This window comes from Mastigoproctus giganteus, chromosome 10, assembly GCF_048544385.1.
Source record: "Mastigoproctus giganteus isolate SK-2022 chromosome 10, ASM4854438v1, whole genome shotgun sequence".
NCBI lineage: Eukaryota > Metazoa > Arthropoda > Arachnida > Uropygi > Thelyphonidae > Mastigoproctus > Mastigoproctus giganteus.
The window spans coordinates 97,223,009-97,238,460 of NC_143584.1; the positions used below are offsets into that span (position 1 = coordinate 97,223,009).

A 15,452-nucleotide genomic window follows, 5' to 3' on the forward strand; every position below is an offset into this window, starting at 1 on the left:
AATTTGCAGCAAAAGCAGAAAATGACATCCTTTTTTTTTTTTTCTGAGTATATCAACCAAGTTCTTTCAAACTTTTTGCCATTTTTTTTTAAGATCCTGAAATTATGCTTAGTTGAAAACTGTCGTTGATAAGCAAAAGTGGAATAGCATTTTGAGAAAGCGAACAGTTATAAATGTGCATTGGCATTATTGGGGGTTTTTGTTGCATTAAAACTAGGTTAAATTATAAGTTAAAATAAAATAGGTTAAAATAGGCAAAAATTAATTTTCTTTAACATCTGATTATAAAATAAATAAGTTTACTGTAATATAAATAATCCAATATTGAATTTTTTTTTTTTAAATGAAAGTATTATATTAAGAAGCAACCATATTTTTATATTTAAAAAAATTAAAATATCATCGGAATTCAGGCCCCTTTACATTACTGGGTCCGGGTGGCACCACATTTTCGTAAGCCCTATTATGTCAGCGTTACTTGTCCTAACCAGCAGTTCGAATTCACTCGTTTTATTGACGACACTTCTGACATTACTGTACTGTTTAGACTTAGTGCTCTTGTATAGTTAACTACCCTGACACATCCCTTAAAGTTATTTAAGCTCGCTTCCCTGGCATTAGCTGGCTGCTCATTTGAAAAGTTTCTACCCTCAGAACCTCTTGCTAATATGTTCTGTTGCAGTAACAAACAAGAAATCATGAGGTTGTGCAAGCGTTAATTTGACCAATATTATCAGATAAATGATAATATTAGACAATTACTCTTGCCCCCCAAACTAGCAGTTTCTCTGAACCTTTAAAGTATCCTCAATAATACTGGCAAAAACTCTTGCACCACCTTTGTTTAGATGTATAGATGTATCCCGTCTCTACAAAACAGATTCCTTCTACCTACAAGTGCGGGCCAAGCTGATAGAAATTTCCCCCCACAAGCCTTGCAGAATCCTCCAAGTCTTGAGTTAATCCACAAGGCTTTCAGCACATAATTCCTCCTATCTTGCCTGGGCAGAATTGCAGGCACATAGACGTTGTGACCTAACTCACGGCATTCCTTCAGCATGGTCCTATATTTGTCTAACAAATCGTCAGATTATGTAAGTTAATGTCATTAATCCCCACATGAATAATAATATTCTCTTTATCCCCCTTAAAATCTAACAGTCTGTTGGTGACATAATTAATAGTTGCTCCCGGCAGACATACCTTGGTTCTAGTCCACCTGTCCTTATTACAAAAAATATTTCCCGTTTCCCTAACAATGGAGTCTTCTAATAAAACTAATTCCTTTTGAACCAGAGTACAATAATTAGTTTCACTGTGTGTAACTAATTATTGTAACTAGAAGCTGTTGGTTTAATTTTTAACATAAATAATATTTGTTTTGATTTTATTTATTACTTGTTATTTGGTTTGAAATTTTGGTTTTGTTCACACAAATTTCCTTTAAAAAATAAAATTTTCCATTTAGGATCAGTTAGGTCGTCACACTTTGTTTAGTGCTGTACAGAAATGCAGCCTTCCTTTTCATTGGCCCCGACTTGACTTGGATAACTTGCTATGTGTACGTTTAGCTGATAAACCTGATTGTCATTGGTCTGGAGGATTTACTATTGAAGCAATTGATTCCTTTCATATAAATATGAGGTAAGTTTCATTTTTGTGATTTATGTAAATACCTTTAAGGCATATTTGCCTATTGTATATCTCTCCATCCACATGTAGTACCTCAACTCCCACTGGATGAATTTTTATGAAATTTTATATTTAGATCTTTTAGAAAGATCTGCCAAGCCATCCCAGATTCATTAAAATCAAACAAACAGAAATCCACATCAATACAATATACAATTATGCTGTATATTGTAGCTGAACCAATAGATATTTTTTATTGTTGTGCTCTGAATGGGGGAAATAATGGATAGTAGGCCAGATGACAGAAAAGAAATGTTTGCATTTCACACATGTAGTGATTTATTTTGATGAGCAGCTTTTACTTTTTTTTTCTTCTCCCACTATCAGTTTACTAAATATATATATGTATAATGAACTATTACTATTTGCTTATTATATTAATCACAGCAGAAATATGAACTATATTATCTTTTATATTATAAAATACAGGATGTAATAAACAATAGTTGCCAAAATATTGACTGCATAATACATTCTGAGTTATGTTTTTCTATTTGTTTATTTTATTAAATCATAGAAGGTCTGTGGAATATCATTCCAAGTTTTATTTAAAAATCCAGTAGGAAATAAGTTAAGTATAGCAACACATTGAATGAGCATTACATTGTGAGGTGTATGTTCCACAGTGTGAAAACACTACATTTGACCTATTTGATTTAGGAAAGATTTTATTCACAATTTTCTTTTGAATTCTATATATAAATTTATTTAAAAATTCAGATTCGATTTTGGGATATATTTTTACTCTAGCATTGAGCAATTAAGTAAAAATAAGAAAATGTTAAATTTTTAATGCATTTTTGTGCACAGTTTTAATGTTTTTACAAAATTTCAAAATTTCTTGGAAAAACTCACTTCATAGAGCCTGCTGTAATTGAAAATTTAACCATGTGATCCTGCCCACTAGCTCCAGACTTTTTGTTGAATGGGTTTAATAGTTAAATTTTAGAAGAATTTTTTGAAAATTTTCTAGGCATTTGAAAAATTCTAATACTCATAAATGTAATCATATAGTTACATATTAGCATTAGTTGAGGCATACGGTATAAGAGAGTAAGTTTATGCAGCATCAGCCAAAAAAAAAAAAAAACCACATCCCATTTCACCCATCCATTCACTCCAAATGCCTTGAATAAATTTAAGGCTAGCTCAGCCTTAAATTTATTCAAGCTATCGACTTCCACAACTAGAGATGGAAGTCTGTTCCAGCAATCAACTACCTGCTGGCTAAAGTCAAATTTCCACACATCTATTCTACAACTGTCTTTCTTCAGTTTGAATCTATGCCCCCTCAGGTTTGTAATCTGAGCAAGAGAAAGAATGCCATCAGCATTGACCTTGCTCAACCCCTTCAAGGCCTTATACACCTTAATCAGATCACCTCACAGGTGCCTAGTCTCCAGGTGCTGCAATTTGCAGAACTTAAACCTTTCTTGGTAATGCCAACCCTTTGTTCCACTCACCAATCTCATTGCCCTTCTTTGTACTCGTTCTAGCAACTCTACATCCTTTCTAAAATGAGGCCTCCAGGCATGTGCAGAGTACTCAAGGTATGGCCTCGCTGTTGCCTTGTACAACCGGATAATCACCTCCTTGTCCCTGCTAGCAAAATTCCTATATATCATTGACAAGACTCCATGAGCTGCCCTAAATGCCCGTCTGCACTGTTCATCAAATTTCATATCTGACTGCACAATTACATACAGGTCTTTTTCATTCTCCACCTCTCTGAGTGTAGTACCATACCAAACGGTATGTTTCTCTTGGTTTACTGCTACCCATATGCAGTAATTTGCATTTGCCAATGTTAAACTTTAGTTGCCACTTCTCAGCCCATCTGCCTAACTTTTCTAAATCCTGTTGCAGGAGCCTGTCTTTATTGTCATTAACAACCCTGTCCTTTGTATCATCTGTATCATCTGCAAACTTGGACATTAAGCCCAATTACTTTATCAATATCATTGATGAATACACAAAACAACAATAAACCCAGCACCGAACCCTGGGGAACTCCACTAATAGCATTAGTCCACAAAGAGCAGTGTCCATTGATTATAAATCTCTGTTGTCTCCCACTCAACCATCCCTTTATCCTTTGTAGCAACTTTCCCTTAATGCCATACTACTCCAATTTGTACAGCAGTCTTCCATGTGCAACAGTATCAAAAGCTTTCCTGAAATCCAAGTACAGTCATCCCTCGATTTGCATGGTTTTGCTATTGTGCGGTCAGGTATTTACTACCACTATTTTAGATTTTGCGGCGAATTTTGCTACCTGCGGAATTTTTGTTTACGAAACTTCAAATATGGAAATGAAGAGCAGATTTTGAAAATTTATTTATGTTAAAGTCAATCATTGATGGAGAAACACATTTCACCATAATAACATAAAATTCCAGCTGTTGATAATATTGCAAATGCAATAAGATCAAGTTTGCTACTTGTTTATGATTAGATTGCACTAACAGAAAAGACCAATAAACCAGAAAGTGCATGTTTTTATTGTTTTATGGTCATGACCTCCAGAAATATGCTTTAGAAAAATATCATAGAAGCGTTCAAAACTGATTCTTATGTGAACAAAACTGTCAGTAGAAATATTATAAAGACAGCTTTGACAACAACTCGTCAAGTGGTCAAGACCTTGCATATTATTGCATTTTGTTCCTAACCTTAGCAACAAAATGGCACAGATAATAATGCAACTGCAATAGCTAATAATGTAACTGTAAGAAACTGTTTCTCAACTGGAAAAAATGAATAAACTTTTAAACCTCCCCTCAGATTTCAGCATGTGCACCAAATGAATAATGTATGTAAATTGCCCTTGCAGTTAGCTGGAGCTGACAGTTTGAATAAATTCAAAGGTCAACTGGATAGTTTAATTTGTATTTTCTTATCTACAGTAGCAGACAAAAAACTGCATCACCATAAAAAAAAAAGTAACATTTGTAGTGAAACATATAAGATATTGTTCGATTACAGTCATTTTTTGTCGCAAAGCAAAGGTATTGCTTCAGATAATGCTTCTATTGCATCAAACAGTAATTGCAAGCTATTGCATCAGCCGTTTCTATAAATATGGCATTGGAAGGATATAAATGCTCATTAGTATCCTGTTTTGTGGAGGTGTAAGCATGACTCCATATGTTCAGTTGACCAGGAAAAAAAAGTGTACCTTTTGCTCTGTCCCAGGAAGGGCTTTCTATGCATGCTATTGCTGATAAAATAGGCTACCACCAGTCAACAGTATCCCAGATGCTGAAATTAAAGTGTTAAACTGGTGATGTGAAGAGAAGACCTGGAGCAGGCCATAAGAGAATGACTACGCCTTCCCAAGATCGATATTTGAAATGGCTATGCCTTCATAATTGCCATGCTAGTGCTCCTGATCTAAAACTGGACTTTGAGATGGCTTCTGGTGTTGAAACAAGTGCACGAACTATCCAAAGACGGCTTTTGGAGTGTGGTCTACATGCCTATCGGCCCGAGAAGAAGCCTTTGTTGACCCAACAAATGAAGAAGAAGCGACTTGCTTGGGCTAAAACGATGTTTCATGGACAAAAGAATAATGGGACACCATCTTTTCTGATGAATTGAAATTCAACCTGCATGGCTCTTATGGGAAGCGATATGTCAGAAGACGAAAATCGGAGGCATACCATCCTGACCGCATAACACCGACTGTAAAGTTCCCCGCTGGTCAGATAGTCTGGAGATCGATAACAAGCAAAGAGATTGGGCGAATTAAGTTTATTAACAGAACAGTAAATGCAGAAACCTACACTGCCATCTTGGAGGGGTGCTTGAAACCCATTATTAGGGATCAGCACACAGACATCCAAAACTGCATTTTTCAACAGGACTTCATCACCTTGCCACACAGCAAAATTGGTAAGTTTTATGCTCTTTAGATTTAATAATGAGTTTGTATTCTTGTCTCACAAGACTTAAAGCATACTTACACCAATGTTTTCCCTCGTTTTTCTCCCTTAAGGTGCAGTCATACCTCAGAAATGCTGGCATTACAGTGTTGGACTGGCCCAGCAACAGTTCAGATTTGAACCCTATTGAAAATTTCTGGTACACAATGTCATCTAAAATTGCTTTGACGATGCCAACAAGTAAGACTCAGCTGCAGGAGAGCATTTTAAGTGTGTGGTACCATGAAATTGGGCAAACGTATATGCAGAAGTTGATTAACTCTATGCAGATCATTGCAACTGTAATTGCAGCTTGAGGAGGAACAACAAAATGTTGAGGACTTATTTTTCTGATTTACAATACATGATACTATTATGTTAACTTGTCATTTCGGTTAGTACACGTTAATGCAATGAAATGTATGTTTGGTTGTCATGATTGCCATTTGCATGATTTCTCATATTTCCATTAATTACATATTTTACCCTTTGGGAAGATATTTATGGCAATTGAGTATATCAGGTGGAGTCTTTTCATTGGATTTCATTCACAGAGATATATATCCCATCTAACAAATGCATTTTGAACATTTCTGCAACCCATAATGCAGCACAAAACACATTATTTGCAAAATTCACAAGTGATGCAATTTTTTTTTTTGTCTGCCACCGTATTAGTTTTTTTTGTTTGTTTGTTTACCAGTGCTGCAAATGCCTGTGTCTTCCTTGCACCATATGGCGAATACTATTTGAGGTATATATTTCTCACCATTGATCTATATTAGTATAGGAGAGAATAGAATTAGTAGTGGAAAATCATGCAAGGGAGCAAGTTTATACAGCATCAGCCATAAAAATGTAATAATAAAAAAATAAATAAATAACCCACCTCATCTTTCCATCAAATGCCTAGTTTCCAAGGACTCTTCTTTGCACCAGTTCTAAAAGATCCCTATCCTTCTTAAAACAAAACTTCCATATCTAGTAGTAGTAGAGGCACATGATGCAAGAGAGCATGATATAACATCAGCCCAAAAAAAAAAAAAAAAACATTTGATCAGTTCCTTGAATTTATTTAAGCTATCAACTTCCACGACAGATGGAACTTTGTTCCAGCAATCAACTACCTGCTGGCTAAATGCAAATTTCTGCACATCTGTTCAAAAACTGCTTTTCCTCAATTTGAATTTATGCACCCTCAGGTTTGTAATCTGAGCAAGGGGAAGAATCCCATCAGAATTAATCCTGCTCAACCCATTCAAGGCCTTATACACATCAATCAGAGCACTTGCAGGTGCCTATTCTACAAATGCTGTACTTTGCAGAACTTAAGCCTTTCTTGTTAAGACCACCCCTTCATTCCCCTCACCAATCTTGTTGCTCTTGTCTATACTCGCTCAAGCAACTGTACTTCCTTCCAAAAATGAGGCCTCCAGATCTGTACACAGTACTCAAGGTGTAGCCTAACTATTGCCTTATACAAAGAGATAATCACCTCCTTTTCCCTACTAGCAAAATTCCTGTATATCGTTGGTAATACCCCATGACCTGCTTTAGCAGCATGTCTGCACTGGTCAGAAAATGTCATATCTGACTACACAATTACTCCCAAATCTTTTTCAATTTCTACCACCCTAAGTGTGGTCTCACACAGTTGGTACGTTTCTCTGGGGTTTCTTCTAGCCATATGCAGTACTTTGCATTTGTCAAGGTTAAACTCAGTTGCCACTTCTCAGCCCATCTGCCCATCTTTTCTAGATTCTGTTGCAGTGGCACACTGTCAATACTGTCGTTAACAACCCTGCCAACCTTTGTATCATCTGAAAACTTCCACATTAATTATCAGTGATATTGATGATATACCTTCATCAATATCATTGATAAAAATACAAAACAATAATGGGCCCAACACTGGACCCTGGGGTACTCCACTAATAACATTAGTCCACGTAGAGCAGTGTCCATTTATTACCACTTTTTGCCATCTTCCACTCAGCCATTCCTTTATCCATTGCAGCAACTTGCCCTTAATGCCATACTGCTCCAATTTGTACAGCAGTCTTCCATGTGCAACAGTATCAAAAGCTCTCCTGAAATCCAAGTATATGATATCAAAATTATTTTTTGCATCCAGTTCCTTAGTAACCAGATCATAGTATCCAATCAGATTGGTCAGACAAGACTTTCCCTTAACAAACCCATTCTTTGTTTGAATTATTACTGCAGTCATGTCTAGATGCAATGCATCTTTAACCGGTGACACCATTATTTTCCTAGGAACAGAAGTTAAACTAACTGGTTTGTAATTACTCGGGTCACTGTTAGATCCCCTTTATGAATTCGGGATACTTATGCACATCTCCAGTCTGTGTGGACTTCCCATGAGTCCGAGGATGCTCTCATAATTATGGCTAATGGTTTGCTTACTTCCTTTGCCACCTCCTTTAATATAAATGGATAGATCCCATCTGTCCCAGGTGCCGTTCTTATGTTTATCTTCAACAATTTCTTCTCCACTTTGTGCTCTGTTATTACAAAATCATTAAGCACCCTGTTTCAGTTTGATCAACTTCTGTCATTTTCCTCCCTTAATAACTCCTCATGTGTGAATATAGATGCAAAATACTCATTTAGTTTGTTAGCTTCCTGAGCAGGATCATCAACAGTCGAACCATCGATATCAACTTGACCAATCCGATAATCCCCCCCCTTCCTTCTAGAGTTTATATAATAAAGAAGTCCTCACTGCTTTTCTTAGCATCGTTTGCAAAAGATTTCTCACAATCTGCCTTCGCTTGCCTAACAGTGGCTGGAGACTAGGCACCTGAGCAGTGATCTGATTGAGGTGTATAAGGCCTTGAATGGGTTGAGCACGCTGAATTCTGATGGGATCCTTCCACTTGTTCAGATTACGAAACTAAGGGGGCATAAATTCAAATTAAGAAAGGACAGATGTAGAATAGATGTGCAGAAATTTGCCTTTAGCCAGCGGGTGGTTAATTGCTGGAAGAAACTTCCATCTGTCTTTGAAGGAAGTTGATAGGTTGAATAAATTTAAGGAGGAACTGGACAGGCATTTGGAAGGAATGGTGTGATTTTTTTTTTTTTTTTTTTTGGCTGATGCTGCATAAGCCCATACACTTGCTTTCTTGCATCACATGCTACTACTACTACTACATCCTTTGTCACTTGATTACAGACTAGGTTATACCTATCATAGGCTTCTCTGTCGCTTGATAATTTATATATATATATATATATATTTTAATTTTTCATTTTTCTATGCATTTTTCTTCTCCACTTTGCTCTCCACTGAGCTGCCACGAGCCTCATTAATTCATCTGACATCCATTTAGGCTTAATCCTTGAGCAGTATTTCTTAATCGGTATGAAACGCCTAGTAGCTTCCACGATCACTTCCTTGAATGCTTCCCATTTAGAATTTGCTGTTGGTAACATCATCAGCCCATGTACTTATTTGTATGCAGTACTCAAGGTGCAGCCTAACTATTGCCTTACACAATGGGATAATCACTTTATCTGCTCCTGACAGATTTCCTGTGTATCATTGACAGAATCCCATGAACTGTCCTAGCAGCTTTTCCTTGCTCTTCACGGACTTCATATTGGACTGTGTAATTATTCTTGGGCCTCTTTTGTCTCCACCTCCTTGGTATTTCCTAATTTTATGTTATTATGAGATTTCTTCTGCCTACATGCAATACCTTTCATTTATTGATGTTAAACATCCACTTCTTAGCACATCTGACCAACTTTTCTAGGCCTTGAGGCCATAGTATGCCTTCATTCTTGCATCAGCCACCCTGACAACCTTTGTATCATCTGAAAACTGAAGACTGTAATCTTGATATGCCTTCATCAATATCATTAAAAAATATTGAAAATGTAAGGCACTGAATTCTGAGGGACTTCACTAATAACATTAGTCCAAGAAGAAAACATTGTTCAATGATAATCAGTCTCTGTCTTCTGCCATTCAACCACCCCTTTATTCATAGCAGTGTCACACTGCTCCAGTTTGTACAGCAGCCTTTAATGTGGAACAGTGTCAAAAGCTTTACTGAAGTCTAATTATATGATGTCTTAAAATTTATTTTTTGTACTTTTATTACTGTATCGTAGTATCTTATCAATTTGGTCACACAACGTCTCTGTTTAATCACACCATGCTGTGATATCCATATAACTGAATTGCTATCAAAATGACCCTGCAACACTTCTTTGACCATTGACTGTATTAATTTTCTAAGAACTGAAGTCAAGCTTGCTTGCAAGTGTAAATATAGTGGGTGTTTTCTTACGGTGATATCCACAATAATAAGTTTTTCTTTTGGAATGCATTAAAAAAAATTATTGCCAAATGTGCTTGCCTGTGAAAATGAGGAGCTTGTTTGGTCTCATTCTGAAGGTATCTTTAATGAAGAAATTGTATTATGAATTATGTTTTATGAAGTAATTTTTTAAACCTGTATTACTGTAATTTTTCGAACCTGTATTTTGTAAAATTACAAAAGAAATTTTACAGCACATTCAAGGTGTTTGTTTAGTAATTTACTCTCATATTAAGCATGCATTTACCCTGAATGAGATAAATGCTGAAACCAAAACCGACAAAATTGATTCCTTCTGTAACAAGAATGTGACTTATACTTCCCCATCTTCAGTATAATGTGACTCATTCCTCTCCACCTTTAGAAGAATTCCATAGATGGGGTTGTTTTATTTTAGAACAACTTGCCAAAACAACGTTTTTGAGCAGGTTTCCAAAAAAAAAAAAAAAATTCTTCATTTAAAATTTTCTTTAAATTTTTAGTGTTTATTAGTTTAATTTCCAGTTGGGTTTATTTTAACATACGCATTTTTTTAAAAAACGGTCATGAATACATTTTTTTAAAACACCATCCATATATCATTATAATAACATAAAGCAACTATTTAGAGAATTTTTAATAAAAAAAAAAAAAAAAAAAAATGGGTCTTCATCGTTCACAGATTGTTCAGACAAATTCACTTACTGTTAAGTTTTCAAGGTTCAGTTAATCACAGTAAGTAGACACCCACTGTATGATATAAGGAAGTATATCTCAGTCAGTGTTTCTGGTCTCATTGGCTTTTTTTTATTTTAAAAGGTTCTTAGGTCTTGCCACCTGTCATATGGAAAATATACCTCTTGCTGCTCCAGGGGTGCATTATAGCCTTAGTTGCTAATGCACCAATAAAATCTAAACCAAACCAAACCAAAGCTTCTCCAGATTTTACAGGTTTTACCTTAAAACTATAGATCAGTAATTCAGAAGAAACATGTCTCAGTGGCCATTGATTTGGTAAAATCAACATAACAATAACCTTTGAATTATTGAGTCAACCATCAAACAGTGACTTTCAAGCTTCACATAAAATTGCCAGTGGCAGGTAATATTAGCTGATCTGCAAAGAGCATACAAATATCACCCATACTTAACTTTTAAGAGCTGATGATCCTCCTTGGTATCATCACTGTATCTCTCTGACACGGTACTTACAGTCAGATGTGTCCCCACTGAATGTACAAAATTTGCAAAATATGCTAGAACCTCCTCACTCCAACTATCTTAGCCATGGTGTGAAGTAAATACCATCAAAATTCACATAAACTTTACTGGAAGAGCAGTAACCAATAATAGTTATAAGAGCTACCTTCTGATGTCATTTTATGTTTTATATGTCCTTTATTTTTATTATTTTTTTTATTGTTTTATTCTATTTTTTTACTTGAATATTTTACTATAAGTATGCCATTTACAGTGAGGTTTAAATTTGCTATGTTTTGGACCAATCTGTAATGGGAAATGACACAACCAATGTATGTCTTTGTTGTGTGTTTGAGTGAGAAAATTAAATGCAAACTCAGCTTTCTGATGGACATTTATGAGAGCATGCAGAACAGGGTTTGATATCTTTGAAGGAATTAAAATGGGAGCATCAAGCACTCAGCTGCCACATCCATGCCAGAGCTTACATTCATGGATCAGGCAGCAGTGACAATTCTAAAGGTGGAATGCACTGGTTCCACAGCAGGTAGTTATTTTCTGTGCCTGTATTGTCATGGAAACAGGAAATATATTGTGTAAAAAGAATAAGTGGAATAGGCTCAGAGTAGATCTGCAGGGGCAAAATGATGTTGTAAAGCAGTTATAATTTTTTAAGGGCACAAAATGGTTATATTATTGTGCATGTTAGTGCTAATATATGAGAGCTGAGGATTTACTTAACAGGAATAGGGTAACGTTGATAAAAAGTCATGATTTTAGGATTAAATTTGAAATTGTCTGCAGTTCTGCCTAGGCATGGAGGAAGGACATGGTAAGTGCATTGCAATCAGTTCAGTCCTGGAGAGACTGTGCAAGGCTTTTGTGGTAAAATTTTTCTCAGCTTGATCTGTGCTTATTAACAGGGGTGAATGTTTTTAGGGGGATGGGGGGTACACCTAAAATAAAAGAGGTGCATAAATACTTGAGTGTTAGATGGGTTGGAAAACTGCTAGCTTGGAAGATGTGAGGATATAAAAACTAGCTTTACAGCCACCATAGGGCAGAAGTGAAATTGATTCTTCAACTGCTTCTATTGGGACACACGGGAACTATGAAAACAAGGTGTGAAGGATTGTAGGGCCTATTGGTGCACCTATTGGGCCATGCATTGTTTTCACATAGGAGTATTTCCTGGGATGTGTTAGAGGGGCACCAGGAGTAAAAACAAATGCTAATATACCTGCTTGTACACTGACACTACAGGTATAGTAAATAAATTTCAGTAATTTGAAATATTGGTTAGATTATCAAATATTTGATGTTGTATGAATATCAGTTATAGGGAAACTATCAGTTATGGATAACTACTTTCTAACCAGCAGGTTAGAGAAGCAACAAGGGAAAACAGTGCTCTTTATCTGGTTATCAGCAGTAACTCTTCATGCATTAAGAACCTGCAGATTAAATAACCAGTAGGGAACAATGATTGAAGTGTAATGTATGTAAAGGTGTAACTACTGCCAAGGATAATGTGAAGGAATTTTACTTCAATAAGGGTGACACAGTTTTTAAATTCTTTTCAGTGGCATCAACTGCAAATTCTAAATAGGAAGCATTCAGGGAAGTAATGGTGGATTTCATATGAACTAAGAGATACTCTTCAAAGTAAAAGCAGATGAAGTGATGAGACTACTAACACAAAAAAAAAAATGCATGAGCTGGTTATAAATTATTAGGGGGGCACAAAAGCATAGAATAAATACAAATTAGTTTGCAATCAAGTCATAAAGGGAAGTTAGGTAGTCTAACGCAGGTTACGAGGGGTCTTTGGCTAGGGATTTCTTCATTTATATTAACTCTGGAAGGAAGAGAATGAACCACATGGGTCTGCTAAATACAAATGACATAACTATTGTTGATCCTGTTCTGATTGCTGAAAAACTAACTGAATAAATATTTCGTATCTACAATTACAATAATTCAAAGTGGTTAATGATAGAAATCAGGGTATAATGCTGCAGTAAGACTTAGAAAAATTATCTAGATGGGCATGAGACGAGAAGTTGCAATTGAGATTTATTTGAAAAATGCAAGGTATATTGCAGAATGCAGTAATCCCAGAATAATTTACTAATTGGATGGTACAACACTCTTGGGAAGTACAGAAAAAAAAAGACCTGGGGGATAATTTTTCATTCTGACATGAAGTTTTCAGATTTCACAGGACACTAGGACAGTTAACTGGGTTCAGTCAGTGATATGCAGGAATTTTGCCATCAAAGAGAAGGTGTTGTTTGGACCCTTTGTATATAAGAAATGGTTAGGCTGCATCTTGAGTGCTGTATGCAATTCTGGAAGCCTCATTTTTGGGAGGATGTGGATCTCTTAGAATCAGTGCAGAGTAGTATAACAAGATTAGTCAAGGACACAAAAGGTTATTCTTACGATGAAAAAAAAAAAAATCTGCATCTGGAAACAAATCACCTGCAAGAAGACCTGATTGATGTATTTAGACCTAATAATGGATTTAGTACTCAAACAATAGCTGAATTGAGAATGTGAATAGTTTAAACTTCAACTGGTATACTTTTCTGCCTCAAGGAGATTGGCCTGAAATTTTAATTTAGAAATACTGTTAAGTTTGAAAAGATTTTTATGGCAAGGATGGGATGTTATGAAAGTAGAATCAACTTTTTGCTGCCATTATCTCTGAACAAATGAAGTATACCCAGTTTGTAAAAAAAAAAAACACCATATAAATAATCAACAAACATGCCGAGATGTTCTAGTCTTTTTTTTCCAGTCTTAGACTTGAAAGCATGCCAAGCAATTGGGGGAAGGGGGAGGGAATAGCATTGTGGGGCCCCTGATAACTGAAAATCTGCATTGAATTTATGAGAATTTACATTTGACTCCCCTTTGAAGTTAAGTTTGGTTGTTTGTTATGGCATGCATATCAAATTCACACTAATCGAGAGCATCCTAAAAATCTGACAAAGGGCTTTAAGTATCTCAGCACGTTCCTGGAATATTTGTTAACTCTTAATTTGATTCACGGATTTTCACACAGGTCAAATGTCGCTCAGAATAACCACCTGAGAGGGCATAAATTCAAATTGAGGAAAGACAGATGTAGGATGGACGTGCGGAAATTTGCCTTTAGCCAGCGAGTGGTTGGTTGGTGGAACAGACTTCCATCCCTTGTCGTGGAAGTTGATAGCCTAAATAAGTTTAAGGCTCAGCTGGACAGGTATTTCGAACGAACAGAGGGGTGAAGTGGAAGTGGGTTTTTTTTTTTTTTTTTTTTTTGGCTGATGCTGCATAAGCTTGCTTTCTTGCATCAAATGCCTCTACTAATGCTAATGCATTTACGGGTCAAAAGAAACAAGGTAGTTTCAGGAAATATGCAGTATATTTCTTTGGTGCTTTCCAAATCCTTTCATAACTCGGAAAGTTAAATAGTTAAAGTTTCATAACTAATTTCAAAACTAGGTATTGTAAAAATAATAATAATAAAAATTAACATTTGTAATGCCAGTGTTTGTTGACCCTATATTTTGTATAACTGGCTTTCTATTTCAGAATTATTTCAGCTTTCTTGCAGTCAGCTGAACAATCACTTCATATGTTAAGTATTCTACTTCAGTTTCACAAATGAACACTTTTAAATAGCAATGTTATGGAAGTATAGTCATAGCAAGAACAGTATAATTGCTCATTTTCTTTTATTGACCTAATTAAATAGTTTCTTTTATTTTTTATGAATGGAAATATTCTACAGATAATGGGACCTACAGTAGTTTGATTTTATGTAATTAAAACAAGCTTTATTAATTTGATTATTTCTTGATGTTGCACTGTAGTGTATCATTAGTTGGCATATCACTCAGTGTTTAATACTAGAACCACTGTGATGGTCAATTTGACAATTTGCCTCCTTTAAATTTTTAAAGTTTTGCAGCTCTTTTAACTACAGAAGTGAGAGTCCATGACATTTCCTAACTTTCCAATATGCACAATTGCCACCCAAAACTTTATACCAGATTTGTCTGGTTTTTGGCTGTATACTGGGTGAATCGGCATCTATCTATAGTAATAGTAATAGTGGCATGTGATGCAAGAAAACAAGCGTATGAGCTTATGTAGCATCAGACAAAAAAAAAAAAAAAAAAAAATTCACACAACCATTCCCTCTAAATGTTTGTCCAGTTCCTTCTTGAATTTATTTAATATATCAACTTCCACAACGACAGATGGAAGTTTGTTCCAGCAATTGGTGGAACAAACTTCCGTCTGCTGGCTAAAG

The 15,452-nt window shown here is 35.6% G+C and overlaps 1 protein-coding gene across 1 annotated transcript in view; it reads left to right on the top strand.

Annotated features, from left to right (window-relative positions):
* Window positions 1-15,452, top strand: part of LOC150079181 (intermembrane lipid transfer protein VPS13D-like) — a 160,720-nt gene that overhangs the window by 45,362 nt on the left and 99,906 nt on the right. The window contains exon 5 of the mRNA XM_090382984.1: window positions 1,469-1,644. Within this exon, the coding sequence (XP_090239110.1) occupies window positions 1,469-1,644 (176 nt within the window). The remainder of the gene's footprint in view (window positions 1-1,468; window positions 1,645-15,452) is intronic.